Source organism: Suillus plorans (assembly GCF_016647745.1).
Source record: "Suillus plorans strain S12 chromosome Unknown HD556scaffold_143, whole genome shotgun sequence".
NCBI lineage: Eukaryota > Fungi > Basidiomycota > Agaricomycetes > Boletales > Suillaceae > Suillus > Suillus plorans.
Genome location: NW_024537527.1, coordinates 23,092 through 50,994, shown reverse-complemented (window position 1 = coordinate 50,994; position 27,903 = coordinate 23,092). Strand labels below are relative to the sequence as shown.

General features: G+C 46.2%; 9 protein-coding genes across 9 annotated transcripts; 6 read left to right on the top strand and 3 right to left on the bottom strand.

The window, feature by feature from the left end:
- Positions 1–59: 59 nt before the first annotated feature.
- On the top strand, positions 60–468 carry HD556DRAFT_1464109 (uncharacterized protein; the record flags this gene model as incomplete). The annotated part of the gene is made up of 2 exons (XM_041308314.1): positions 60–268; positions 319–468. The coding sequence occupies exons 1-2, from the start codon at positions 128–130 to the stop codon at positions 466–468; spliced, it is 291 nt and encodes a 96-aa protein (XP_041151967.1). The 5' UTR covers positions 60–127.
- Positions 469–3,058: 2,590 nt separating this feature from the next.
- HD556DRAFT_1464107 (uncharacterized protein) lies at positions 3,059–4,994 on the bottom strand (the record flags this gene model as incomplete). The annotated part of the gene is made up of 5 exons (XM_041308313.1): positions 3,059–3,208; positions 3,259–4,157; positions 4,204–4,522; positions 4,569–4,858; positions 4,913–4,994. The coding sequence occupies 5 exons, from the start codon at positions 4,992–4,994 to the stop codon at positions 3,059–3,061; spliced, it is 1,740 nt and encodes a 579-aa protein (XP_041151966.1).
- Positions 4,995–7,206: 2,212 nt separating this feature from the next.
- HD556DRAFT_1251267 (uncharacterized protein) lies at positions 7,207–8,455 on the top strand (the record flags this gene model as incomplete). Its single annotated transcript, XM_041298999.1, has 7 exons — positions 7,207–7,316; positions 7,379–7,487; positions 7,532–7,725; positions 7,778–7,910; positions 7,962–8,094; positions 8,143–8,278; positions 8,338–8,455. Coding segments are annotated over 7 exons (933 nt in total), but the record flags the coding sequence as incomplete, so codon positions are not given.
- A 1,883-nt stretch (positions 8,456–10,338) lies between these two features.
- On the bottom strand, positions 10,339–13,538 carry HD556DRAFT_1315049 (uncharacterized protein; the record flags this gene model as incomplete). Its single annotated transcript, XM_041301068.1, has 7 exons — positions 10,339–10,766; positions 10,816–11,150; positions 11,198–11,403; positions 11,453–11,902; positions 11,951–12,834; positions 12,879–13,134; positions 13,179–13,538. 7 exons carry the CDS (start codon positions 13,536–13,538, stop codon positions 10,339–10,341), a joined length of 2,919 nt encoding a protein of 972 aa, XP_041151964.1.
- A 940-nt stretch (positions 13,539–14,478) lies between these two features.
- On the top strand, positions 14,479–15,741 carry HD556DRAFT_1532003 (uncharacterized protein; the record flags this gene model as incomplete). Its single annotated transcript, XM_041309520.1, has 4 exons — positions 14,479–14,703; positions 14,754–14,885; positions 14,933–15,129; positions 15,207–15,741. The coding sequence occupies 4 exons, from the start codon at positions 14,479–14,481 to the stop codon at positions 15,739–15,741; spliced, it is 1,089 nt and encodes a 362-aa protein (XP_041151963.1).
- Positions 15,742–17,746: 2,005 nt separating this feature from the next.
- Positions 17,747–18,299, bottom strand: HD556DRAFT_1315048 (uncharacterized protein; the record flags this gene model as incomplete). Its single annotated transcript, XM_041301067.1, has 4 exons — positions 17,747–17,815; positions 17,870–18,114; positions 18,135–18,225; positions 18,273–18,299. The coding sequence occupies 4 exons, from the start codon at positions 18,297–18,299 to the stop codon at positions 17,747–17,749; spliced, it is 432 nt and encodes a 143-aa protein (XP_041151962.1).
- Positions 18,300–19,099: 800 nt separating this feature from the next.
- Positions 19,100–20,758, top strand: HD556DRAFT_1315047 (uncharacterized protein; the record flags this gene model as incomplete). Its single annotated transcript, XM_041301066.1, has 9 exons — positions 19,100–19,131; positions 19,290–19,433; positions 19,461–19,507; positions 19,682–19,812; positions 19,866–19,925; positions 20,029–20,069; positions 20,165–20,315; positions 20,336–20,573; positions 20,613–20,758. 9 exons carry the CDS (start codon positions 19,100–19,102, stop codon positions 20,756–20,758), a joined length of 990 nt encoding a protein of 329 aa, XP_041151961.1.
- A 538-nt stretch (positions 20,759–21,296) lies between these two features.
- HD556DRAFT_1464102 (uncharacterized protein) lies at positions 21,297–22,912 on the top strand (the record flags this gene model as incomplete). The annotated part of the gene is made up of 4 exons (XM_041308312.1): positions 21,297–21,367; positions 21,662–21,725; positions 21,774–21,935; positions 22,213–22,912. 4 exons carry the CDS (start codon positions 21,297–21,299, stop codon positions 22,711–22,713), a joined length of 798 nt encoding a protein of 265 aa, XP_041151960.1. The 3' UTR covers positions 22,714–22,912.
- Positions 22,913–23,792: 880 nt separating this feature from the next.
- Positions 23,793–27,883, top strand: HD556DRAFT_1435446 (uncharacterized protein; the record flags this gene model as incomplete). The annotated part of the gene is made up of 14 exons (XM_041305434.1): positions 23,793–24,039; positions 24,097–24,203; positions 24,260–24,497; positions 24,565–24,945; positions 24,995–25,292; positions 25,348–25,622; positions 25,726–25,739; positions 25,767–26,031; positions 26,089–26,453; positions 26,516–26,614; positions 26,663–27,005; positions 27,064–27,440; positions 27,494–27,680; positions 27,732–27,883. The coding sequence occupies 14 exons, from the start codon at positions 23,793–23,795 to the stop codon at positions 27,881–27,883; spliced, it is 3,348 nt and encodes a 1,115-aa protein (XP_041151959.1).
- Between the last annotated feature and the right edge of the window lie 20 nt (positions 27,884–27,903).

Below are 27,903 nucleotides of genomic sequence, written 5' to 3'. Positions count from 1 at the left end.
GATAACATTGCTGCACGTAAGGCTTCCTCTTTTTCTCTGTGAATTTCATCTGACAACACTTGTTGTAGGTGTATACGTGGATCAGCATTGCATCTTGTATGAAAAACCAGTCCTAGAATCTGGTACCATGGGCACAAAAGGCAATACCCAAGTTGTGATTCCCCATCTCACCAAGTCGTACTCGTCTTCGCAAGATCCCCCAGAGAAGCGGACATTGTTGTGCACAGTCAAAAACTTCCCGAGTGCCATTACACACACACTGATTGAGGTGCGCTCTTTAAGTTTTTTCTTGACTAGCAGGGTCTGATAACAACACAGTGGGCTTGGCAAGAGTTCAACGCAATGTTTGTTAAGCTTGTGGAATCTGTCAATCAATATCTTTCGGAGCCTAACTACCTCGAGAGCTCCCTCAAATACTCTGGGCCTGACCCAGATTGTTTCATATCTGGTTACTTGAACAAGCCTTGACTTTCAAGGCATGTATTATCTGGGCTCGTCTGCAGTTCGAGGAAAAGTTTAACAATGCTATCCACCAGCTTCTCCACAGTCCTCCAAAGGATCATGTTCAACACCAGCACGGGCCAGCTGTTCTGGAGTGGACCGACGGGCACGGGCCAGACCCACTCAGGCTTGTGTTTGACTCTTCAGATGTATGTCACCCAGCATGTTGCTAGCCTAGACCTTTAGTACTGATTGTTTTCCTTAGCCCACACATCTTTCTCTTATCATTGCTGCAGCAAATCTTTGAGTCATGCCCTGCAATCTTCAAGAGAAACTGGAGGATTTTGGGCATTTTCACCTGGGTAAAGATCCCACCTCGAACATACTCTCCTAGGTCGGGAGTGTCACCGATGGTGAAAGTATCTGGTCCCTTCACTGTGACCTTGCAAGGATTACAACCATTCAGTTCAGTCATGTCCTGCACTTCGTGAACGTGACAAAATCGCCATCTTCAAGACTTTGTCTTGATTCATCGAGGCATGTTACCAGCCATTCCTTGTCTTGTTTAATGATAGTATAGATACTAGGACGTCGGGGTTATAGTTCATAAGACTTACTTTTTCCACTGACACAATTATTCCAGTAAGAGCTTGCTCGCCTGTAGGATCCACACAAGTAAATTTTTGAACCAAAGTCATTAAAGACGGAGCTGATCATGATGATCAATAACATAAAAAAAGGAGCCGTAGCCATCACGTACCCAAAAAGACCACGGGTCTCCGCTGAGATAAAGTGAACACCATTCTGAATCCTGATGTGTCCAATCATTGATCTCAACTTGTTTCTCGTAAGAGACGCCACATAAGACTTGAACGTGGAGATTAATATGTGCGTATGAAATTAGGTGGTTGTAGTGGTGAAAGATGAGATCGCGGTGTAGCTGAATAGTAATATCGGAGGTGCCTGACCGTTTGCGATTGAAAACTTAAACCTACATTGAAGTCGGAGTCGCTGGCACTTCCGAAGCACTGTTGTGCTGTCACTGATAGAAAATGTATGTGACATACTGAGCATTACCAGAAAGATACGATACTACATGTGAAAAACAGTACAGTGACAGTCACGGTCAAATTACTATGAACAAATGCAAAGTTACCATCTATCGGTGTTGTGCGAGTTCCACAAGACATATCTGGTCCAAATGCAGAGTTGTAGTAATTGTAGTCATCATAAAAACCTCGACGGTCTTTGACTTCATGTTACATTTTGACACAGGTAGGACGAGCCGCAATACTCCCCCTCCAAAACGAGGCAATGTTGATTCTTTTTGCGTGGATGAGCTGGGCTAAGATCACTGGCGGGAACATGATAGTACTGTATCTGAGCCCCTGCGCCATTGGATGTGCAGAATACTGCAACACACCCTCAGGTGCTGGTCCATTAGCGCCACAGAAGGGGTCAGGACATGCAGTTGATACGAATCGTTTGCATAACCTGCCCTGCTCAAACCTCAGCGAGACTTTCAACAATGCATGATGCGTAAGCAATGCTAAGAAAACTCTTCTTCATTAACCAGGATAGTGGGCCTATGATCATAATAATAAAGTAAGTGAACAGTGAGCCGATGCCTTCATTTTGAAGGTCTCACCGTTGTCTCCATGTTTCTTGGCTCTAGCCTCAATGTTGTCCTGGATGTCACCCTCGTTAACAGTCCAAGGGTCAGATGCTGATGAGTTGAGATTAGCGGTCCGATTGTCTGTTGCTGGCCCGGAGGGGTTGAGCACTAAGTCGATATCCTCGGGGTTGGTGGTCCAGTGGGACAAGACATTAGAGGACGACAAGCTGGCATTTGTGATAGAACTGGAGGGGACTATTTTTTCGGGTGGGGGGGGTTATACTTCTCAGAGGTTTGCACTATCAAATATGATTTTTGCCACATATCACAGAAAGAAACCAGGTCATTCCCTTCGAGTATCGCACCATTTAACCCCATGCCATAACTGAACCATCGTAAGCAATTGCATTACCACGAATATACTAAGCATTCCACTCACCTGGTAATGACATCGGGGCGTTTGAGTATTGTACGCTTCTGTCCATGTATTGCAACGGTACAATCCTTGCTCCCAATATTGTACAGTGTAGCTCGGTAGCCCTTTAAATTACTTCAACAATGAATACCTCTTTACCGATAACGTGACTGAATGAGTCCACATTCGCATTGCCGCAATTTCATCACAAATCTGATGGGTACGTTGGTCTGTAACAATTTAACAGGTGTTCGAGTTGAGCTGCATTGAACTTACGATTGTGTGGTCATGGGTGGACAGTATTGTCAAGCAAGCCTCTGGAATGTTGACACTTTGTACGACCCCCGTCGCCTCATACTCCGGCCCACGAGCGACACTCACCACATCCCCAGGTCTGACATCATAACCCCTGTCTTTCGTAAATTTGATTGTTGGGGGGAGGCGCATCCGTGAACCATGACTGCAGGAACTTGAATACTTGGGGGTCCTAAGTTTGTATCGTCACCAGTGGTCAGCATAGGATTCACATCCCGGAACCACAGCATGGTCCCTCCCGAAGGAAACCAGTCCTACGACGCCGCATTTCCCTATATGCTCTCTGAAAAGGACTTGTATAAATCCCTGATTTGAATATCATCGGGGTCGGGGGGAGGCTCAAAAAATTGCTGAGTTGGCAGCTGTGCTTGTAATGTGTGCTTCAAAGAGCGACGATCCAAATGGTACTTTGAAACTTTGACCTATGCATTAAGTTAGTTTTACAAGATTTGTACTGACACCATGGACCCACCTCTTCCTTCATAGAGGTTTGACAAATGTGAAATATGTCGTCTGTCATTGAAACAATGTGACCTTCTAAACCTAAGTATATACCCACTACGACTCTGACAGTATCGCCAACCCAAAACACGTGCTCGACGTCCTGGAGTCGAACTTCTGATTGTATTTTGTCTCCCTCGATGCTGTATTCCAAACGGACAGAACCAAATGTATGGTCTGTCGAGACTACTTCACCAATCTCTGCGCCAAATTCCCTGATGATGACCCTGGCTGAATCGCCCACGCGCAGGAACTCCAGTGAAAATGCCCGCTCAGCGATCTTCATGGAGGGCCTGTCCCATCCAGAGTCAATATGCAGTTGAATTTCTTCGGGATGAGGGGTGTTGACAACATTTAAGAGATCATGGTGAAAACTCTTTAGTAACAGCCCCTTGTAGTACTCTTCTCCTTTATACGAACATCCCACAACTTCCCCATCATGAATGATATCAGATACTGCATTGCCAGCCGGAAGGCGAGATCGGTCCAGCAATGCCACAGACCCCTTAGGCATAGGATAGGGAAAGTCCCGTAAAGCAACTAAGACCCAGACAAGAGGGTGACCAGACGGCGACTCGTTTGCCGACTTCAAATCTGTGACATAGGCCATGGCGTCCTTGTACTTGCCACGTATGATCCTTACCCACCCTGGACTGGACAGTTGGGATTGTGGATGTTCGACTATCGCACATTCTTTGTCCGAGATCCGAAAATAATCTTTCACGGAAAGTTTGTGTGATATCGGGAGTGATGATGCGATGGCCCGGGGACTCTCTGAGACTACGTAAAGTTGTCCCGGTACCCAGGGGGACACAATAACGGAGAATTTTTTACTTCGAAGGTGTTCTGCGACGTAGTCCGTGACAGTTCCTACCAAATAATGAGTTAGATGCTACGTGATTTAGATTAAACGTACTGTGAACGTTAAGCAAATACATCCTGTTGTCGATCGTGTCGGAGGACCAGGCAGCTCTGTAAGGAATGCGTCTGAGCCTTCCTGGTGGCTTGGAAGCGCGAGCTTGAGCGTCGTATGCGTTGAAGATCTCATCGATCTTCTTAGACAATGTATGTTTAGCTGACTGTCCCGGCAAGGTTGTGACTTTTCGTGGACGCGGAGGGAGGTCATACTCATCCCCCTCTTCTTCTTCTTCTTCTTCTTCTTCTTCTTCTTCTTCTTCCTCCTCATCATCGTCACCCTCTCCTGCTTCCCTGTCGATGAAAATACAATGTTTCACCTACATTTCCTTAGTGTAAGCTCATCGAAGTGAATGTTTCACTTACTTGTTTGCGCTTCGATGCAAATGTAGCTACAAGCATCGAACTCAATACAGAGGGCTCGGGTATGTACCTTCTTTTTAAGGCCATCAAATTATTCATAGCTTCATAGTCGTCGCCGTCACCAGAGAATACCGCAAGTTTGGCTTCTCTCCAGTCATCCTCGCGGTATCGATCGCCGAGGTATGATATTAATCCCTCTTCCGCCTGTCCGTAGGATAATTTGGACTTGAGGTATCGCTCTAGGAAAGACCACGTCCCTGCATCCTCAAGTGGGGATGGCGCATGGCACGTCCCTGTCACGATTATGCGCATGAGGAATAACTGCGACGAGTATCATCATCACTCACCATTCGAGTCATTCCTTATGCGCTTCGAGGGTGGTTCGTCAATCGGTAGTGCCGCGTGTTTGCCAGTCTGACTCGGAGTCATTACTAGCCTGAGTATTGCCGGGCTTTGCCTGTAACTAGTATAGTAGTCACGGTTGGCACGTACTAGTAGCCTGAGTCGAAGTGAACATTAATTTCGGTTTGCATAGGTAAAAGCCTCATTGTAACGTACTAATAGTAGTGTTTATTCAAGTTGGTATGCCAAGTTTACTTACTGGAAGTCGATCCCAGTGTAGTTAGCACGACTTTGATATATCGTATTGAGGCAGTGATCAGTGAGCAGAAAGAAGACTGCAAATGTACAGTGATTGGTATTTATAGTGAATGACTAATTTGGAACCACTACTGTGCTCAGACTAATTTGAAGACTCGTTGGAGTTACTAATACTAGACAATGAGAAATTCGATGATGATTGTGCCAGCCTGAGACTCCTCGGACACCAGCCTGCCAGTGGCGAGTGTGGTGGGTGACTTCTGTGCGCAAACACCTTTCTTTTGTACTACTACCGTGGTGACCATAGTCAATTCTTGAAGTGCCACCGTGGTGCGTGATGCCGCGGTTGCTGAAATTCTCAAGCTTATGCTGTGACTGGGAACTAACTTGAACTTGAATTTTCGGAATTGACTCAGAAGTCCCATTAATAGTATGCACTCACGACTATGACAAACTTCGGCACAGGTCGTGTAAGTGTGACCGACACCATAATGCACCGCTGCCTTTGCTAAAGGCCAAATCGCACGAATCGATATCGATATTGAAATTAGTAGCTAAACTACATATGTATGAGGAGGCAGGAAAAACCAACACTATTGATGACATAGCGGTTGATATAGTGAATGATTCTATGTTCAGACCCAGCCGGCAAATGCCGCGTGAATCTGAGTTTGAATTTAATCATTCACTATATCAGGACGTCTTTTCTCTAAGTGAACCCCTTTCCAGCTACCACGTCCCCGACTTGCATTGTTATCGCGGATCCACCCAAAAACCATCATCCTCAGGCATACCTTCACAATTGATTGATGATGGTATCATTGTTACTCAAAGTCTGTCATCCTTTCGGCAAAAATTGTGTATGTCTTTTCTGTTTCTCTGTGTCCTTGTTTTATTGACGAACTTCATTTTCAGATTGCCTGCTAGCACTGACTTGGGCGTAGCTTGTGTCTGTCTGCTTTGTTGCGAGAGTTTTCGCTGGTGTCAGTACAAGAGAAAAAATTGATGGTGAGCCAAACTCAGCTTTTTCTCGACCTTGTTCTAACAAGGCTCTGCCTAGCATGAAATTTGCAACAGAACAGGTATAACCATTCGGCGGTCGTGTTTTTCAAAGGGACTGACGAAGACCTGAGGCTGGATCAGTACAGAAATGAGGTTGGCGAGTCAGTGTGCTAGGGATAGGGCATCCAGTGAGTGTCGTAGACGAGTAGTCTCTCATACTGATTGAAGGAAGGGGTGTGCAGCATATCATAATCTCTTTTTGGAAGAGGCTGCCAATGCCTCTCAAACATGTTCATTTGCCTGACCCAGCCAGTACTCATGAGGATGTGTTTTCAGTAGGGAATGTCCACGGGAATTCATCCATGACTGTTGGCATTGGACTTTGAGACTTCGAGCTGCGTCGCTATGTGTGCCACCTCGGCATACTCTGATCTCAGCATGTTGCTGTGACTCAGAAATAAAATAAAATAAACAACCTCAATTAGAACATATCTCATTTCTAACTGCCTGGGACTCGTATATTATTTGTGAAAAAAAATAGAAAGGCGCGAAATAAAATGGAACTAAGTGGGGTTAATCGCTATAATGCCGATGAGTGTACTACTACTGGTACCTGCGCATGAGCTTACATCATGCGCACCAGTATTGTAGCATGGGGATTTGATTTCCCTCACAGCATCGATGGCGCTAGGATGGCGAGATTTTTTTATCGATGGCGCTTGATTGGCAAGATTTTTTATTATTACGCTATCGATGGCACTCGGATGACAAGTTGTTTTTGTGACACTTTGAATTGATATATAAAGTGTCTCATTTCCTATGGCATTTAGACTACTACCACATCGTACAGCTTAGTATGACTATGGGTAACGATGAGAATACTCCCTCTCTTGATGAAGCATCACGCAAGCGCAGTGGTTCGGCGCTTCATATGGGTCCGCGTAAAAAGGCGTGAGTGGTTCAAGTTGCACTCTTGCTAGTGCGTTCCTGAATTTTCCTGAGCAGGACTTCATCAAATCCCCTTGTTCTGCATGGTTGACATTTTGGTCGTACTGTTTTTGCATTATGTAACTATCCTGCTCTCTTGACTGCAGGTATACTCCAGCTCGAAGAATTGCAGGACTCTCCCCTGGAGGATTTTCCAGCTGAGTGAGTTCAGTTGCGTCTATTAGTAGCCGCCGCAAGTATTCTCACCCTACCGCTGACATCAGTGTTCAACGGGAACACAGGGTATTCATAGAGTTACTAGATTCGTATCCTGGTCTGATGGATCGTCTAACAAACGGCGAGGAGGAGGATATTATTTATGTGGGAGAAATGGTAAGTTTTGTATGTTGGAAGTTCATCATACTCACCTTTTGCAGCTGGGTAAAGGGGCTTCTGGTGCACGAGGAGACGATACTAAAACCCTCAAAGCTGCTGTCCTCGAATGGCTTGTGCCCAGAGGACAGGCAGTCATACCACCTCTCTCACGAAACATCAAGTCCGACCAGGGGTTTAATCATGAGGTTACTGGTGCGTTACTCTGTCCCGCAGGCCTCGACTGGTTGAATGCAGAGTAAGTCTCAAATCATATCTTCCCTTAATCTAAATATCATGACGCTACCCAGAACTAAGCAGAGTCTTAAGAGCGGTGAAACCGCAGTTCGTGGTGATCAGTGGCCTATTTTCTTATATTCTGGCTATGTTTACGATTCCGAAGATCCATGGAAGGGATTATTAAGAAGTGAGATACTCGTCTTTGTAAGTTAATTCTACGATAAAGTTCTTACCTTTAACAATTACATTTGACAGGGTTTCAAACATGTATTTACATCTCCCAGCTCAGTGGATAAGGAACCCAAAGCTACGCGCTCCGGCAATGCGTACCTCCATGGCATGAAGAGCGTGACAAAAGGTTCCCTTGCATATATTGCAACGCAGGCGCGTATGAAATCTGATCCTTCGTTCGTCTCGTGGCTGATTATTCCTTCAGATTCGGTTTCGTTAAGTTCCTCGTCTGTATTCTCACGGACAGACACAGTCACAGATTCCGAAAATTTCTACCATAGTATTCTCGACCTGTTGGAAGATCCTGACGAAAGTGAAGAAGTATGTGACCTGATGATGTGGTAAACTCGGTTCGTAATCATGCATTATATCTCGAGCTCTAAGTTAATATATTTTACAGTCGGGTGTTCCCTAATTCTTCCTCTTCACAACGCAGCGTCAGCAAAAACAGCGCGCTGTCAAAAATCCGGGAAAGACGTGCTGCCCTTCGAGAACGGACTATTGCTGATGTTCATTAGTCCATTGTATTTCGTAGCTGTACTGCGCTGTAATGCCTGTGAATCCTAGTAATGCAATCAAAGAATTCTCCATAATGTATAATGCAGCACCATGAGCTAGTAATAATAGCATGGGAACCCTCCTACCCAGAGAGGGTTGTGACTCATTGTTGTGCCCTGTCACACTGTCAATGATTGTAGATCTCACCACTGTAGTCTACCTATATAAAGTCAGATGTATTAGTTGGGATGCCAGCAGCTTGTTAACACCAGGCAGCCCATTGTTGTGCCCTGTCACACCATCAATGATTGTACATCCCACCACTGTAGTCTACCTATATAAAGTCAGATGTATTAGTTGGGATGCCAGCAGCTCGTTAACACCAGGCAACCCATTGTTGTGCCCTGTCACACTGTCAATGATTGTAGATTCTGCCACTGTAGTCTACCTATATAAAGTCAGATGTATTAGTTGGGATGCCAGCAGCTTGCTAACATCAGGCGACCCATTATTATCCCCTGTCACACTGTCAATGATTGTGGATCCCACCACTGTAGTCTACCTATATAAAGCTAGGTGTGTTAGGTGGATTTGATAACAGCTTAACAGTGTGTTGATAGATTCTAATAGGTCTAACAATATTGTAGCTTTGGCAGATTCTGCCAATGTAGTCTACCTATCTATTCCTTTATTATTTGGTCTGCAATTATGATATATATTTTCTATATTAGGTATTAGGTAAAGTTAGTTAAATCTTTGTCATACAGAAGTCAAATGCCTGATGTCTCCGGAAAGGCGGCTGGCGCCAAGGTTGAAATCGGTGGTGAACGTCATGGAAGCGAGGGCTACTCCATCAAACCCACCATCTTCACCAATGTCGATCCATCGATGAAGATCGTCCACGAGGAGATTTTCGGTCCCGTTTGTGTTCTCATCAAGTTCAAGGATGAGGAAGATGTGATCAAGCAAGCTGAGTAGCCGACAAACAAGACTAGTCATTTCAGATAAGTTCAAACATCTACGAAATTGAGACACGAATCACGTCGCTGATGCCATATCTCACCACAGCACTAATAGATGCACCGAATGTGATCCATGAATGCAAGCGTACAGCATATTAAGCTTAGAATTGAGAGTCAGCTCATGTCTGACTCACGTTAAGGACTTGCATTATATTCTACATATTGTAAGGACGGAGCGATTTCCAATATCCTGTGACTCCCATGTGCGAGCGCCACTTGAGCTCCACAGGCGCTCCAACATCTCCTTTTCCTTTGGATCTCCGCATCCTCCTTTCGCACCGGAATCTATCAGTCGAGAAAGGATTGGTACGGAATGCGCGTGTCTGCATCACCGGTCTTCATCGATGCCATCGCCGGTTCATAGAAGTGCAGATTCCCGAGACGCAGGAAAGACACCACTGTCTCACTGTAAGCACGCTGGCTTACCTGAGTTCTCATAATCAGTACATATACCGTCGCTGATACTAAAAGCTAAGCTTTCAGTATTTCACCTTTTGGTGTAACGGTTATGCGTGGCGGCGGTCTGACCATGTTACACTCACTCGGATTACTTTCACGTTCAATCCCCCGGATTCGAGCTGGACGGTCAATCAAAAGCAGTTTCCATTGCGCGCCGCTTACGCTACGACGTTCAACGGAAGCCAAGGGCTAACCTTACAGAAGGCGGTTCTCGACTTGTGCACCGATTCGTTCACACACGGTCAACTGTACACTGCGCTGTTTCGAGAAGAGGAGGAAGAGACGACGGCCAACGTAGTATACAGACGTCTGTTATTGTGAAATGGATGATTCAGTTTACCGTCCGAAGGATTCGGAACTCTTGTACAACAGTATGAAGTAGATCAAACGTAACCAAATTGTATAGTACAGTACGTAATGTATTACGCCTGTGTAGGCTCTACAACGCAAACTTGATCGAAACGAAGATTGACGCTGACGCTAGAGTCACGCATCAACTTCAAGTCTACATTACTGGCCTTAGTGTTACATTTAGACACAATTAAGATATTGCCCCGATACGACCCATCCAAAATAAAACATTCCTGTTCTTTCTTGCGGGGATCAGCGGGGGTGAGATCGTTTCCAGGAATAAAATAATGCTGCATTGCGCCTCCTGCAGTTTTAGCTGTACACCTAACGGCGACGGTGCCCTTGGGCGCTGGGCCATCTGGGCCAACAAAGGGATCGGGGCACTCGGTCTGCACTAGCCGTTTGTTTAGCCGACCTCCGTGAAAATTGGGAGCGACTTTAAACAGGGCGCGATAAGCAAAAAAGGTCGGGGAGAACTCCTGCAACCATGATGTCGGACCTGCAAGAAAATTAAACCAAGCAGTGCACTGTCTGATACCAAGACCTACCAGGTTTTTCTGAAAGTTTTCGAGCGGCGGCCTCGATAATATCCTCAACATCGTTGTTGTCGACAGCCCAAGGATCAGGCGTTGCGGACGCAACATCAGTTATTGGGTTGTTGTCGGATGTTGGGCGATCGCCATCCTCGGCATCGGACCTGGAAGTCCAGGCGACACCGGACGAGGAGGTTGATGCACCTGGATCAGCCCTGGACGGTGCAAGTCTTTCGGGCGGTGGCGTGACGCTTCGGGGTTTGGGCGTTAGGAAAGAGCGTCTGCGCATCTGGCAGAATGACATCATGTCGTGATAGTCGAGAATTGCACCGTTAAGGCTCATGCCGTATCTAAAGGGTGTTAGTAATTCGATGACCTAGAGTAGAGAATGACTCACTGAGTGACGACGTCGCAGGATGGGAGCATGATACGATGTTGACCGTGCACCGCGACTGTGCATTTGCCGAGATTGACATCGTGCAAGGTAGCTCTGTAACCTTTCTTGTCTCCCCCAATAATGTAAACCTCTTTGCCGATCTGTGACCTGAACGTGTCCGTACTAGCGTTCCGCATCTTCATCACAAAACCAATAGGAACGTCAAGCTAAAAAAAAGTTAGAGATATTCGATATGAATGCAACAGTTCGACGTACCAGTGACTGATCGCCGTCAGATAGGAATTGCAAACGGGCCTGAATAAAGTCCACTGTCTGGACTATGCCTGTAGCCAAATACTCGGGCCCACGGGCGACACTGATAGAGTCTCCAGGCCTGATGTCGTAACCTCTGTCCTTAGTGAACTTGAGGGTGGGGGGAAGGCGTATGCGCTGAGATATAGTCGCCGGAACTGCGATGTGCGGTGACCTGAACTCGTTTTCAGTCAGAGGATGGTTGACATCTCTGAACCACAACATCACCCCCCCTGGGGTAACCCATTCTACCACGCCAGATTTTCCAACGTCCTCTCCTGCTACAACTTCTATGAAATCGCCAATTTCAATTGTCTGATTTTTGGGAGGAGGTTCGATGTATTGAGAGATAAGTTGTCCTTGAAGCGAATGCCTCAAAGGACGGCGATCCAGGTAATATTGAGAGACTTGGACCTACAGAATCGTTTAAGACAGCATGATTTTAATTTGAATAATACGTACTATTTCGTTAGTGGTGTGTTGACATACGTCAATTACATCTCCCGCCTTTGCGACAATATGGCCTTGGACACCCAAGTATGCGCCGGCGACCACTTTGACTTCATCGCCCACCCTTAAAACTCGCTCTAGATCTTGCAGGCGAGCTTGAATTTCATCGCGAACACCATCATGTTTAATTTCTAAACTAAGCGAACCGCCGGATGTGTGATCCACTGATAAGACCGTACCAACCTCTGAAGGGAATTCTCCTCGAGTCAAACGCGCACAGTCGCCAGATCGCAACATCTGCAAGGAAAACGTGATTTCCGCCTTCTTGACGAAGGGGAGATCGAAACCGGATTCGCGATGGAGACGAATGTCGTCAGGGTGCGGAATGCAGACCCGTTCGATGTTATAGCGATGGAAATCCTTTTGGAGAAGTCCACCGTAATACTTCTCCCCTTTGAATGACCACCCTACAACTATACCTCTATGGATAATGTCCGTCGTGGACCGGTCGGCTGGAATGCGAGATTTATCAAACAACGCGACCGATCCTTTGGCCATGGGATATGGAAAAACCCTGGGCGGAATCAACACCGTGACGAAGTCGTTCGTTTGGTCGGGATCGAAGACGTATGCAACGTCACCTTTGTACTGGCCGGCTTTAACTCGGACCCAGGAGCGGTCAGGAAGTTTGAGAGTGGCGCGTTCGAGTGACTCGGCTTCCTCTTCGGAGATGCGGTCCCATTTCTTGACGGCTGAAGAATAGGCATCCGAGAGGGAAAGGAATATGGTTTTGGGGCTGTCGGACACGACGTATAACTGTCCGGGAGACCAGGGTGACACTTTGATTAAAAAACCGTTCCTCTGAAGGTGATCAGCCATAAACTGCGTGACGGTTCCTGCACGATGTCAAATCCAACCTTAGTGAATAAAAAAAACTCACTGTGAACGTGAAGTAGATACGTCTTTGCTTGTACATGAACTCTTGAGGAGCTGGGCGCGTCGCCTGTGTATTTGTCCTGCAGCCTGTCAACCGCTGCCGAAAACTTGTGTTTGGCAGCGGGCAACTGCATGACAGTATGCGATCGCGGTGAAACACCGCCTGCATCCTCCCCCTCTTCGAACACCAACTCCTCCTCCTCCTCCTCATCATCATCATCATCATCGCCTGCTTCGAGATCGAGAAAGATGCTCTGATACTGAAAAAAGTCAGTCGTGGTTGACGATAAATGTGAGAGCTTACCTGACACGGAGGATGATCTTTTGACCTGGTTGGAGGATTCGGCACATATTTCCGCCTAACTGATCTAAAGTTTTGTAGGGAGAGGCTATTGTTGTTATCGCCTGAAAACAAAGCGGTCGTCGCCTCCGCCCACTCGCCTGCGATAAATCGCTTGCCGAGGTAATCGTCCATCGCATTGAGAGTCTCGCCGTAACTGGCGGTTTCGGAGGTGAGGAAACTCTCTAATATATCCCATGCATGGGGATCCGCTAACGGTGAGCCCAGTTCCGAATCGCCTGCCTCGACGTAAGTAACAACACGAATGCATCGTTTGACGGTGCTTACTTTGACTTCTGACGCGTTTCGCACAAGGTTCTTCATCAGAGGTACTGACGGCGCGTTTAGGCATTACTAGTATACTTTAGTTTAACAATACTACTCAAACTTCGATTGAACGAGCTGCATACTTGGAAAACGCAAGGTCTAATCTTAATGATGAAATACTAGTGTTTGTAGATTGTGAGCTAGAAAAGAGACCAGCAATTGCAAAGGTCAGCAATTTATAGGGAACACCGATTTGGGCTGCTTACCAAATCACGCACGTTGGGCAATAGGGCGTAGTGGACTCGATGAACATTGTGGCCAAGACACGGAATAGCCATCCATATCTGGAAATCGGAACCATGGGCGGGCGACGCGACATGTGGAGAGCGCAAACTTTTAGAATGAACATAATGAGCGACGCGACGCGCGTGGAATGTTGTGGACATATGCGAACTTTATTGATGCGCGTTGCCCGACGTGTTTTACTATTAGAAATTCAAATTACTACATTCAACTACTACATCATACAAAAATCTAACACTAAAAATACCTTAATGACGAAGTGGTTAATGGAAGTGGGAGAGGCACAACATATGACATCAACGAACTTCATATAGGGATGACAAATAACAATTAAAACTCCGCCGGAAGCTAGCGGTAAGAACTGTGTAGGCGGAATATTCCGGCGGACTTTGAATATGTATGGTGTTCCCCATATCAGGCGCTTGCTCGTGAACTTGGTTTCCTCTTTCGAACTGCCACCAAGTTAGAGCTAGTACGGTAACCAAAGTTCAGCAAACTTTGGTTGCCAATAGCCAACTTGAGATGTATCGGCTTGATGCAAGCCGAAGCGGAGTTCAAACCTTCTTGACCTCGAGCAATCATGACCTCATTTCACCAGCACGTACCTCATACCTTCAACCTCCAGGAGCAGCGCAGACAAATCATACCGATCATAATCGGAATCATTGTCTGTGCCCACCACCAATTACTTCTCATGTCTCAAGAACAAGAGCCAAGGCCCAAGAAGGCTGCGAAGGCAGTCTGGAACGAAGCAGAGACAGATGCCCTCATCACATACTTGCATTCGCAACGATCAAAAATAGGAGATGGCGGGAATTTTAGATCGCAGGTTTACACTGAGGCTGCGACTGCCATTGCGCCACACAGGACTCTTGGTCCAACAAAGATTGCGAGCCACTGTAAGAACAAATGGCAATCGGTATGTTATTGATATATTTATTTAATGGCTACTGATATCAAGATCTCTAGTTAAAAAATCTTTACCATGTTATCGAGAACTATCGCCTCAAGACATCAGGCACTCATTGGGACCATCAGATTGGAGCTGGCATTGAGGGGAAGGCTGCGAGTGATGTGTGGGATGCATATATGGAGAAAAAGGTCAGTCCACATCGTCGTCTATAATTGTTGCTGATGCTCGTGTGTAGGCAAACCAGGTCATGCGGCCTTTTCGAAACATTGGATGGCATTCGCACGTACTAATGCAAGACATCCTGCCAAGTGGCAGTGGCGCTCGAGGCCGTGCTGCCTATCGCCCATCTAGGGCCACAGCACCTGCCACCACAGATGGCTCATCTGACCGCGATTCTGCAGCACCCATGGTACCCAATATCGGCACTGGATCGTTGGAGGATACCCACATGGCGATGCCCACATTGAACAAGAGCTTGATTGGAGGCATGTGCTACATGATGGCCGCAGGCCTACTTCTGGAAGTTCAGACCTCGCTCCCATTCCTCCTTCCACTCGGACATCAAGCATCGGCAAACGCGCACACTCAGATATTACCGGCATGCATTCACAGTCTATCATAGCTCCTTCCTCGACATTCACCTCAATATCGCAGCGAGAGTCAAGCTCCAAGAAACCCAAGATCTCCAGCCACAGTGTCGCACACATCAATTATCATTCAGAGGTTAACGAGAGCGGAGGGAGAGGCATCAAGCCCACCAATGCCGTCGCAATGATAGGCATGCAAGGCGCCCTCAACCGCCTCACTGATTCATTGGTAAAACAGGTGGCTGTTACTGACGAGAGCCGTTCAACTGAGCAACGAGGGCAGGCCATCCGTATGTTGATGGAACAGGATGATGACCTGTCGCTGGAAGATAGAGTCTCACTTATGAATGTCTTTCTGAGGAACGCTGCAGTGACTAGCTCTTACATCGATGCCACAGACCCAACGTTGCGACGCGCTTTTGTTGTCTCCATCATCCAGCAGTATGCCGCCACTTAGTTCAAGTCCATTATATCACATACAATGCATTCTCATTTGATACATCTACCATGTACACTACAATTCATTGTCGTCGTTGTCGTTAATGTAATCATCATCAATGTCTACTATGGAAAAGTCATCTAAGGCACCTCGTTCAGCCAAAATCAACTGGTAATCATCCCACATTTTTTGTGCGATACGGTCTCGTAGTATATTCGCATTGTTGATGACCTCGGGCTGCGCTGCCACGTCAGCGGGCTGCCCTTGATATTCTGGGTTGTCGTTGTCGAAAATGTCGCGTCTCTCTGGGAGAAGGCCTTCTTGGCCATCGTGAGTGCGGATGAAGTTGTGGATTGCACATAGTGCAGCAGGAATGCGCGCCTGAACATCTATCTTGTACTCGGGCGATAAGAGAAGGATGCGAAAGCGCCGTTTCAAGACACCGAAGATCCTTTCGATAATGTTTCGTGCGGAGGCATGACGCAGGTTATATAATTCCTGTTTATTGGCAGGTCTATTGAGAAATTAGAATTGAAAACATTGCAAAGAAAAAAAAATGTACCTAATGCTCGCACGGCCCCATTCTGCAAGATGATATCGAACACCGCGGTAATGGACAAGGAGCTCCTTGCAGGACGGAAAACCAGCATCACCAAGGAGATATTTTTCATGGGGGATGTCTAAGCCATTTGAATGAGCTTCCTCCCATAGGCGTGCATCCGTCACTGAACCCTCCCAGCCAGTCTCAGTATAGATAAACTTCAGGTCCCAGTTGCAGGCGAACAGACAATTTTGAGACACGAACCCCTTGCGGTTGCGGTAGAACGTGCGATCACATGATGGAGGAGATGCGTGAATATGACTGCCATCTATGGCACCAATAGCGCCTTTGAAGTAGGGCCAGAATTTCGGGTCATGGCGAATCTTGTTGGGGACGGTGCTGCCATCGGGAAAGTGTACATGCGCAGAATAGAATGGGGGGGATGCAAATATGAACAACATCTTGCGAAAATACCTGATACAAATGATCAAGCTAATGTTACTGATAGTAGATTGAAGACTCACTTCGAAATTGTATCACTAGACCTCTGGAACCGCTCTCCAACGTGTCTGATTGTCAAACCAGTGACACAAGTGTACAGAAAGATAGCTAATTGTTCTTCCAGCAAGACATAGCGAGATCTGCCATGACCAAGACCACGAAGTTCCATGATCAGCTTTTCAAAGACGTGTGCATGCACGCCAAGTTCACAGCGGATGCGCTGAGGGTGACCAACGATCAATTCCATCAGCCATTCTTCACCCTTGAGTGCCGACGTGTGATATGGTTCAGGCTCTTTTGGCAATGCGGTTTCCAGGAATGATTCAGTTGCAGCAACGATGATACTGATCATGAGTAGCACATATCGAATGAGTCGTTCTTGGGTCACCGATCCTGCAGATCTTGCCTGGTCCGGCGGTGGAATGAGTCGATCAAGTAACAGCTCGGAAAGTAATGGTCTATTGAACAGAGGATCAAAGGGTAGTGGTTCCATGTTGCGAGACATGGTTACTAACAATCTTAATCAGTAGTGTCACGGTTATGCATGTTAAAACCCCGACATCGGCTTGTACCGACGTAGTATTCCAAATTTGTCAACTTCAGTCAAACTTTGGTTACCGTACTAGCTCTTAGGTTTCACTATAAAGTCTACTATATATTAGCAGGTAGTGCCAGCTAAAGTGGCAAAGCCCGCTACCTTTCCTTTTTTTTCTCACACTAGTGGTCGACGTTGCCCACTGGCATCTGGATACCTTGCGGAACCAGTTTTTTTTTAAATCTTACATAAGTTGCTATTCGTGGGAATCGGTTTGTGGTGATACGACTCTCACTTTTCCTTCGGTTCTTCCCTCCTTGTCTTTTTCCTCATTTCTTGATGTCTTTGTGTGCTACTTGAACGTCCCGCCTGCAGATGATGGCCTTTGCGACTTGTGGTTCCTTAGATGTCAAACTTCCATTCTTTTTGAAAAACTTGCCTTCGTTTTAAAACATCCGCCCTGGGCTTCTGCCCAACACGATAGCACGAATAGTATGTGCGTTTAATTGGTAAATCTATATCATTGTGACGCTTACAATTCGAACGGTTTTCGAATGGATCGTGCTTACCCGGTGTTCTTTCCAATTGAAAGCATGTAGAGTCGCCCTGATCGTGACGAGAGTGCCGCGCCTGAGGCTGGAGTACCATTCTTGAGGTGGGATCAATATGTTCTCCACATTCCTGATATCCAGCTGACAGAGTTTGGCATTGGCATGCTGAAACAGCTCTCCTCCGTAATCTGGGAGTACGGTAGGCTCATAGAACGTGTTGGTCGTTATGGCTGCCTCCTGCGCGCATTCTTTGTTACCTCCATCTGCAGTTGAGTCCGTTGACTTGCTCTCTCCACCTTCATTGCTGCTGGTAATCGTTTTTTGACGATCCTCGCGCGCTTGCCTTGTATCGCTTGTTGAGTCGCTTTAGGCACCTTTGAGAATGTTAGCGCAACGACCTCGTTTATTCAGCGAGTCTCACCGCATATAATTGCTCGGTGTTGACCATGGTGTATGTATTCGGCACCTGACCTACGCACAAAGGAATGCCTCATCGAAGCTACAGGGTCATCTTAGTCCCGGGCCTGAAACTGTCGATTTTATGTACCCAATGCCTTGCTGTCTTGTTATCTTGCATTGCTCATGTCGCTCGTGTATTTTCAGTGTTAAAATATTGAATATTGATCTAGGATTGAATACTTTGATATCGATCGGGTTCCCCTTGTTATCTCGCATCGATGTTTTTCTTTCACACTGCCTATGTATTTACAGAATTTGGAATGTCAAATATTGGATGTTGGCACGAAATTCAATGACATGAGAATCACAATGCTCAAATCTCTCAACGCGTGCTCATGTTTCGTTTCAACGTTATATTTTTACAGAGCAGCCATGAACAAGATCGACTTACAGTCTACATCTTCGCCTTCGTGTTTCCTAAATCGTGTATGATTTCATCCAACATTTTGACGAGTACCTTGCCTTCTAACCCAAGTGAAGGTTATAAACTGCCTGTCTTCCTCTCTCCCCGATGCATAAAGTCATAACATGCATTCCCCGGTTCAACACCCAAAATAGGGTATTACATTAGTTTGCGGACCTCAGAGTATGGCACGTGCTGTCCATTATACACTTTGCTTCCCTGTCTCTGGACCTCCCAGTATTCTCAGTGGAGGACCGAGCGTGACGGTATATGTCGAATCGTTCGAATACGCCTGATAGTGACCTCCTGATCCACCTGGTTCATTTTGCGTATGAAACCGGTTCGGAGTGTTCAAGCCGGCGTTCGCCGTAGGTTGATTGTTGGAGATGCCTGTCTGGCCTATCCTCGGCGATGTCTTGTCAGTTAGTTTGATGCGAGCGGCGAGCCGCTATAGTTTTAGTCATCCAACCTTTCAATTGCTTACACACTCAGCTCCAAATCACCATCATCGCCCTCCTCGTCGTCGAAGCCTGTGATGCTCTCTGCAATTTCAATGCAGCAACTTTGTATTTCTAGTAATGACCTTTCTCCACCCAGTAGTCCAGATTCTAACAGCGAGCGTCATCCTAATTCTCTCCTCACCGTCCCAGACATCGACCGCAATGGTTGTCTTGCCACTTGGAATCCCATTAATGTCAGCTCAATTGCTACTCCATTTATGTAACTTTACTAACTCATTTTTTTCAGTCTCCCGACACCGCAACGCAGTCTCGTTTTCGTTTTCCCCGGTTCTGGTGCGACTATACCAAGTATACTTAGAACGGAGCAAGGGGTGTTTACATAAAAGGAAACTTGAGAACACCAGTTCGCAATTTGACAACATAGACAAACAGTAACGTTGTCTGAGGAGTCTAACGGCTCCTGTCTCTGAGTTTATTTGCGGTGTCTTCATATCTTCTTACATGCAGCGTTCAATTGCTTGCTTGGTTGCTTGACGACTCTAGAGCTTTGGACGTCCTACACGATTCAGTTTGGTGATTTCCAAACACTTTGCTCCCAGGTCCCGTCATACACCTGGTCCAATCTCTTTTGTCGCCAGGTCTGCGTAAATCCATATTCCTTGCCCATTTTCTAACCTCATTCGCTCATTAGTTACAAACAAATGATGCAAGGGTCTTGACCGGTCTATCTCAATTCGCCGCCTCCGCCTGGGTGGGTATCAATTCAGAGTGAGGACACCAAAAGTAAATACTAACGGCTCTCTAGGCAACATAGCCAATATCGTCGCGTGCGGTCTCAATCTCTTCGTTGTCAGCGCTTTGATTCACTTCACTGGGAGGCGCAAAGCAGCAGCGGGTCAGTCTTCTTACTTCTGCCAAACCGACTTTTTTCGTCTTCAACTATGCGTCACATCCTTCACGTTCCTGTCAACTAATCTTGTTATATCACAGGCCCACGGATGTTCTTCGTCTCTTAACTCTTCCCTTCCAGTCAACTACATCCGGGTCCTCGCTTATCCAGGGCTCAGCTGCCTTGGTTTGGCTTACTGCCATCGAGGCTGGTCTCGTGGCTAGATTATCTGATGGACTACCGAATAACGCTGTGTGTACCTTTTTCATCAGCAAAAGAAGTCCCTTGCTCACAATTTTATCAAGTGGGATTCATTGACGGCTCAAGCGGCGCAGAATATGGATGTCCTAAGCAACCTTGATAATATCAAAATTTTATCTAATGTCCTCAAGACAAACGTGTCTGCCTGTGCATCTATTGGCAGCTTCTACCTGCCTCAGGTGGGGCGGGTCATGTTGGGTCTGTACAAGGCAGTCAGCGGCATCATCAGCGAGACGGTAGCTCGGGAAGGTTCGTGATTCAGCCTTCCCAACTCCTTCCTGTACGTAGCTAACCCCCAATCATTAGGGACCATTGCCACTAAGACGCCAAAGATACGGCGGTTGCGCACCGTTAAGAAGGAGATCTTGAAACTGATGGAGCGGTATATCAAGAAGGCTGAGGATCTTGACATTCAAATATATATTTACATGTGATGAGTTGCAGGTTAATAAGATGCCCCCAACAAACACTGACCTCCTCTGTAAGGCATGATCTTTGCAAGAATGTCTAGGCGCCCCTCGGCGCTAAGTCGTTGGCGCAGAGCTTTCATCGCCTTCGGACATCAATCCCGGGTCAACTCAAAGTTAAGTGTCACTCTGGCTCACCAGTTCGCAAGCTCTTCGAATCTGAATTCTTTTAAGTTAGGTCACTGAAGCCCAATTAAGTCTGGATTGTGGCACGGACCTTGCAGAATAAAATGACTCGAACACCGCGCATCATCAGAAATATCATGAGGTTGATGGCCTCACACGTTGGGCCGGATGGTCCAAGTTTTGCAACCCTAGGATCCATATCTTTAACACTGAAAGTGTCCGAAACTAAGTAGTCTTTCTTTCCAGACGGAGCTCCATCCTCAACAATTTCTTCCACGTCCTGCAAGAGATTTCAGAAGAGACACGATGAGAAGTATAAGAGCATACTTTGACCCCGAATAGACGTTTCATAAGCTGCCTTGGCTGCGAGAAAGTTTTAATGAGACTGGAACGATTGAGCACAACGTTTAAACTCCGCCTGAAGCCCTGCCGAAGGGGCCCAGAGTCTACGTAAGGGCCTATAGTCGCCATTTCCCGAACGTTCTCAACACGGTTCGTCAAACAGAGAGCCGCGGCGTTCCAAAACTGGTGCGCCATTCACCCAACTTTTCTCAAACACCAAATATTTGGCTCGCTCCACGTCCAAGCTTAAGGTCACTGATTTCATTCCTTCCTCAAACAAAAATTATCAGCCACTCCTTTACCTCTAAATTCAAGGATTTTTCAGTACATGACTCGCACTCAATAGGTCTCCTCGGAGAGCTAGGGAATATTATGACTAATATTAGTCAGTCAAACATTTAGCATTTATCCCAAGCATTGGGGCGTAGACGACAGTTGGGCCACCCAACCACATACAGACTTGTCGGTAAGTATTTTTGAATTCTACATATTACTAAATGCTAAAGATCCACAGTATCCCTTACCAGACAATGATACCACCAAAAAGTTTAGTGTTTCCTCTGGTATCACTGGAAGAATAATGGAGTTGAGAGACCACCATGTACATCTGCTGGAGTTCCTCCTTTCTAACGGAACTCGTATCGGCAATATAAAGGACCTAGAAGTACTTGAGCGGGTCAGTGGGGACAGGCTGGTCCCTCTGAAACGCGAATCACAGCTGTTTCCCTCAGCTAATCACCTATATTTTATTTTTCCCGATGACAGGGTTTATGAAGTGCACTTTCGTGGTCACATTACCGTCATTAGCTTCCCCCGGTGTCTCAATCTTGATACAAGGAGTGTTGCTACAGAATGAAGTAATTTTTGTTGTATTGATATCTTCGTTGCTTGACGCCGTCAAATAACTAAATAGATTATTGGTATATCGTGTCGGAAAACCCACAATTTCATAGATCTCGGTCCGTTACTCCCCACTCAGATACTCAACAGCGGGCCAAGCCACGAGTGTCTTCGAAGCAGCACTCATCAAGGCCGTTCAGCTTGCCCCGCCTTCTTTGACGCTATCCACCCGTATCTTTAACACTGGTTCTTCATCAGCGACACAGTCTATGGAAGAGGTTTCCGGCCTTTCGAATCCAACAGAGAACGGTACTCCCGAACAGATTGTGATGAAGAAGGGTTCTTTGACGTCGCCAATGTTATTATCGTTGCGCGGGGTCAAGATGGAAAATGGACGATCGGACCTGGATGCAATGTTCAAAGAAGAGGTTAGCGTGGCCTCGGGGAGCGAGGACGTTCCTGAAATGGCCGGTCTTGGTGTAAGTCTATGTCTGGGTACAAGTCTTGGTACAGGTGGCGATGCTCTGACGGAGTTTGAAGACGCCGGCACTCCTACGAGCATGGCTGACTCATCACCTACCCGCGGGCCAGGTGAAATTGACGCGGCACTGTAACAAATTCCTACGTACAGATCATGTTTACACAACTTCATATCGCATTCCAAACACTTTGAATCATCGTTAATGATCAACATATGAGTGTCTGCCTGCGTACAGCCTCTATAGTGCTGTATTCACCTCTCACCAAATTTACAGTGCTTGTCCTCTGCGTTCATACTACTAGTATGCATCTTGCGCGTCAGTCCTATATTGTTGCATTACACCCCAAGAAGTTAGTTAAGCCTGAGGTCAACCTGATCGTTTTTGCACTCAATGTAAATAAACTACGTTTCTCGTACCGTTTTGAATAAGGATCGAGCACTGAGAAGGAATACGCTCCTTCGGTGGAATATAAAAAAAGACGAAGTCTTGATGCTCAATTGTCCGGGAGTTGCCGAGCGGATGGCCTCAGGTTCATTCGAAGTCCAACCTGGGATGCGTAACGAATTTGACCATCCGCTAAGAGCAATCTATCTTAGGAACAACGCCATTCTGCGACTCCGCCCTATAGGCGCAGTGCGCGTAGGACTTCTTCTAGTCATCACTAGGCTTTCGTCTGTTTGTTGTCAGCACGATAACTACTCGTTCAACAAGCCCATTCAGTCAATTCACTACGGCCGAAACTCATCTATCCTGCAAACGGTGTTACTCCGCAGTGCTGTCCTGTAGGTACTATCTATCAATGGCTTCCTACAATTATCCTCGTGTCGTTGCTCTATTGTCTGTCAGTGTAATAATCATTTGATCCACAGGTCCGTTCTCAACTCACTATGCCTGACTTGGATGGAGAATTTCCCGACCCTAATGGTATGGAGTGATCTCGACGAGTTTCTGATTATTGACACCCAAGATCATAATGAATTTTAGTTTGGACGCCTGTCGTTGGAGACAAATGGGTCTGCAACCTTTGCCAGGACAATAAGCCTCATACTCAGCGGGCCGCTAAGGTACATCAGACGATGAGAACACATCAAGATTCAATTAAATATCACTCAACGAAACGGCAGAATCGTGCAGGGGACAGTTCAGCACAAGCCGAGGCTCAATCTATGAAGGATAAGTCTGTCGCAGGACTTCATCTTCTTCTCGATGACATGGCTACTCCTGATTTCGAGCTGGGCGACTCAACAAACAATGTCTACGACTATTTTGCCACAATGGCTGGTGAGATTGATGGTGGAGATCATAGTGACCGTTTCGGACAATCTGCGCCTGCGATTACAAAGGCAATGATTGCTCAAGGGTTGAGTGACTTTTTAGATGAAAATGACCTGTCGGATGATCACGCAGTCGAGATGTCAGATGATGAAGGGATTTCTATGGGACGGATGCAGCATGATGGTATGCTACTCTAAATACACATTGTACTGTGCCACTCACTGTTTGAATTTTGAGCAGAAGATGATCCTGATGATCCTGACATCCGAGCTGGAACTGGCAGGGATCGAAAGCGTTCTCGACAACATGTTGTGAATGAGGAATGGTTCCCGTGGCCAGATAAAATTGTAAGTCGTCTGTATTGATCTGCCTGCTACTTTTTTTTGATCCGGCAGGTTTTTAGACATGTACACTTGATATTCTCATGCACCTCCCACGTTCAGTTTTTTCAGAGCGACAAATTGATATCTTGCTGTGGCTACTTCGGGTCAATAATGTAGATGACGTGCCTTCTGTAAAGTCTGTCAAATGCATTGAAGACACAATTCAAAGATTGTGTGGTATACGCTCGATTCCTTATGATGGCGCTCTTGGGCATAGGTACTATGTTAACTCATTGGCTGATCTTATTCAGCAGGTATGTCATACTGCAGAAATGAAAACGATCACACTCTCAGTACTCTTTGAAGGAAATGATGAATCCTTGAGTTCGCCCGCTGCTGCACTTTTACCCTGAAGATGCTGGTACGAAACTAAATGAAGCTTGGCAAGCCAAACACTGGCTCGAGGAACTTGATCCGGAGCTACTTACACCTGTTGTTCGACTGCAAAATCAAGATTTCTTCATTTTCGAGCCTGCATTATTAACCAGCGGCCAAGCCTGCATGCCGTTTCGCTGGTTCATTCGTTGCAAGAAAATGTATGCTAGGGCTTGGCGGTTGCAGCCAGTTGCTCGTGAAATGAATTGCGGGTGGATCGTACAACAATTTCAATCATTCGAGGTATCAGAAGACGATCTCCTTGTATCATTCAAAAACTGGGATTCAAGTGGTGCAACATCTGGACTACCTCGTGCATGCCATATATATGGTAAAGTGTGTTCTTCCTCTGCTGTTGCACGTCATTGATGTCTGCTTAGGCATTGAACGTGAACTGGATGGCGAACTACAGCCATGGACATTGACTAATCCTGTCGAAGGCAATCAATGGCGTATTCGGGCTTCTGGTGCTCGTGTATATGCAATGCCTATCTGGTTATACTGTGACGACACATCAGGCAACTTATCGAAAAAGTGGAACAAGCATAATTCCTTTCTTTTTACGCCTGCAGGATTACCACGAACAGCAGTCCATCAAGAGTACAATGTTCATTTTCTTTGTACTTCGAATCTTGCCCCTCCGCTCGAGATGTTGGACGGCATTGTCGACCAACTGGAGTAAGTGAGATTTATCATGAGCAGGAGAGCAGAAGTGTTAATTCAGACAATTCAGAAACGCATGGGAGCATGGCATCTGGGCCTGGGACTGTGTCCACGAAGAATATGTTCTTGTCATTCTGTCAGTATTGGCGTTGCTCAGAGACAACCCCATGCAAAGTGAGATGGCCTGTCACATCGGTTCAATGGGAAAGTATTTCTGCCGGATTTGCAAAGTTAAGGGTCATGGTACAGTGGCGAAGGAGAGTAATTCTGCGCAAGATACCACACGAGCCGAAGATCACGATAACAACATAGCCGAGGAGTTTAGTGGAAGTGAGTACGAGACTCGTAATGATGCTCCTCTAAAGTCTGCACGGAAACGCACAAAAGAAACTATGGAAGAGTTGGTAACTCGGGTCAAGCAGTTCGTCAAGGTAATATTCAATATAAGTGAGCGACGGACTCGTGGAATCTAATGATTGATTATGGCAGATAGGAGAAGCACGCTGCAAGGACGAAACTGTAGCTGAACTTAAGTCAATGTTTGTTGATGCATCAACGGTTGGGAACCAGACCAGGATCAAGCAAAGGAAGACCGCCACTGGCATTAAAGACACTTTCCTCGAATCGTTTTTGAATTGCCTCGCTCAGTCATACAGCAAAATTCGTGGAGGCAATAGTGTGAAGCAGGAAGCACTCAACAGGGTAAAAGAGACGTTGCCCGCAAATGTCATCAGTCCAGTGTGGCGAGTCAAAGGTCTTTTAACAAGTTTTGATTGATATTGAGTTAGGATTGACTTTGTTGATATTGCAGGTCTTGATCCTCACACGGACACGCCCGTGGAGATTCTCCATACTGTCCTTCTGGGATTTGTCAAATATTTTTGGCGTGATGCCATCTCAATACGGATTGGACAAAACAAGTTGAAGCGTGAGCTTTTGGAGACTCGCCTCTCCTCTGTTAATGTTGCAGGTCTTGGACTTAGCAATCTCAATGGCCACACGCTAGTTCAGTATGCAGGATCTCTTGTTGGTCGTGATTTTCGTGCCATTGCACAGATTGCACCCTTCGTCCTCCACGACTTGGTACCAAAGGATTGTTACGATACCTGGGTCGCACTGTCAAATCTGATGCCACTCATTTGGCAGCCTGAAATCGATGATTGCACAGATCATCTGGTAGGTATTGTAGTTTCAGCCTCGTCATAGCAGTAATACTTGAACTAAGTTGTGTTCAATAGAACAAACTCACAGTCGCCATTGACAACTTTCTCGCATGTACTGCCATGTGGACCCCTCGATGGTTCAACAAATCCAAGTTTCACATAATATTACATGTTGTTGATCATATTTGACGATTTGGGCCAGCTGCTTTATTTGCAACAGAGTCTTTTGAATCATTTAATGCAGTCATCCGAGCAAAGAGCATTCATTCGAACCATTGTGCTCCTTCTCGGGATATTGCACATTCTTTTGCTCATGGAAGTCGTATCCGCCATATCCTCTCTGGAGCACGAATACTTATCCGTGATCCCAATACCAAAGCCCACAACTCTGAGTCTAACAGCCCTGTCCAGTTCGAAGTCTCCAATTCTTCGTCAGACATACATGGACTACCCAAGTCAGAAGTCAATGTTGTCGTTGGAAAGGGCCCATTGACTCTCATTCGACGACCAAATATTATCACAGATTATCTTGGACTTGACACTCTACAGGACACTACAAAATATGGTGAGGTTTGACGAAACTCTGGTTGATGTGATCACATGCTAAGTATTAGTGTCTGTAGGCCAGTGCATTCGTGATAGCCTACCACTCCGAACATACATGGCTACCGAGACAGGACAACATTTCCCTGATGCACTTGCATCACTTCCACGTAATATTCTGGAAGGAAATAATTTCCGAACGTGCAAGTCTGTTGTTCTTTTTAATGGAGATATTTGTAAAATTGGAGACTGGGTCCTTGCAGTCAATCACACTGCAGAACAGTCTCCCATAGTAGCATGTGTCCGAGAACTGATTCAGCGCAAAGATTCTGAAGCAGATATGTGTCTACATCCAGATGCAATACTTCTCGAATGTGGCATTATTGGTGAATCAGTTGCATCCTACTCGATGCCTGCTGTAAGGCCACATGGGGGATTTTTACTTTATCCTATTGAGGTTTGTAATTTATCTAATACATAAACCTGTGTCGTCACTGAATCTCTGAAAAGCAAATTTTATGTACAGCAAATCTGCAACATCAATGTCAACTGCACAAATGTGCAGCATCAGGCACTGATTTCATTTATGAAGAACGTGTCAAGACTTCAAAAACAAAGCTTGCGATACATCATAGTGGGGATCCTGGTGATCTCATACTCAACACTGCGCAAATGCATAATGCAAAGCACATGCAGGGTCTTCGGATACCAATTAGGCAACCAGATATGAATCTTGCAATTCTTGAAGGTGCTGCGAGGGAAATTCGGACACGTACTAATGACACCACAAGTGGAGCACCCTTGACATCTACCTCAGTGCGTGGACGAGGTGGACGAGGTCGCCAAGTTAATACATCATTACAACAGCATAGTCAGGTACAGTCTGTATTACAAGGATGACAACCCAATACTCAGAAGCA